A 953-nucleotide genomic window follows, 5' to 3' on the forward strand; every position below is an offset into this window, starting at 1 on the left:
TTTTCAGGTTTTAAAACTTTTTATTTGTATATTTAAAAAAATTGTGCATTCCAATAATTAAAATCATTTGAACAACAACAAAAAAAAATGGCACTCCGATTAAACTGCATTTTACAGCCCACAGGACACCGTGGACCGGCTTGCTTTTTACTCTAGATTTCACTGTCGTCCCACCCAGCTTCCTCCTTCACCAACAAGCAAGTTCTTTTCCTTCTTTGCCAGCCAGACAGGCGGATAGGAGAGGCAGGCACAGCCTTCGTTGTCAGTAGTTGTCCATTCTTTGATGTGAAAAGAGGCAGCACAGTCATTTAAACTTGATCCAACCTCTTTGCATCTTACAAAGTGAAACAGCTAAAATAATTAAAATAAGAAGGCAATGCTTATGGAATGTACAGTACATATTGGCGGCACACGCCTCATTACGACTTGCCTGCTTGTTTCTCCTGTTCAATCGTTTCTTTTGAAGGCAGTGGATTTTTCGCTTGCGTTTCTGTTTTCTTCAATTTCAACTTACCGAATTTCTCTATCTCAGCCATATCATGTTTGTCAGACATGGCTGCTGAGGAAGCGGAGCGAGTTGCCAGCGAGCGAAGTCTGGCCTGTGAGGTGGTTGCCGCCGAGTAGGAAGCTATACGTTTTTTGTTGTTTCTGAGTTTAGGATAATATCAATACTTTAAAATATCTTCCACCTCAAGATTAACAAAATGTTTACCTATATTTTCTTCTAATATTTTTGTTTTGGGGCTTCCCTGGTGGCGCAGTGGTTGAGAGTCCACCTGCCGATTCAGGGGACATGGGTTTGCGCCCCGGTCTGGGAAGATCCCACATGCCACGAAGCGGCTGGGCCCATGAACCATGGCCACTGAGCCTGCGTGTCCGGAGCCTGTGCTCCACAACGGGAGAGGCCATAACAGTGAGAGGCCCACATACCGAAAAAAAAAATTAGTAATATT

At 43.5% G+C, this 953-nt stretch overlaps 1 protein-coding gene across 1 annotated transcript; it reads right to left on the reverse strand.

The window, feature by feature from the left end:
- Nucleotides 1-279: 279 nt before the first annotated feature.
- LOC308609155 (thymosin beta-4-like) lies at nucleotides 280-626 on the reverse strand. Its single transcript, XM_081222703.1, has one exon. It carries the CDS (start codon nucleotides 552-554, stop codon nucleotides 420-422), a length of 135 nt encoding a protein of 44 aa, XP_081078829.1. The 5' UTR covers nucleotides 555-626; the 3' UTR covers nucleotides 280-419.
- Nucleotides 627-953: the final 327 nt, after the last annotated feature.

Source organism: Mesoplodon bidens, assembly GCF_964165515.1.
Source record: "Mesoplodon bidens genome assembly, chromosome: X".
NCBI lineage: Eukaryota > Metazoa > Chordata > Mammalia > Artiodactyla > Ziphiidae > Mesoplodon > Mesoplodon bidens.

Excerpts from the sequence above, each read along its gene's own strand:
- LOC308609155 (XM_081222703.1), bottom strand. The coding sequence starts at position 554 with ATGTCTGACAAACATGATATGGCTGAGATAGAGAAATTCGGTAAGTTG.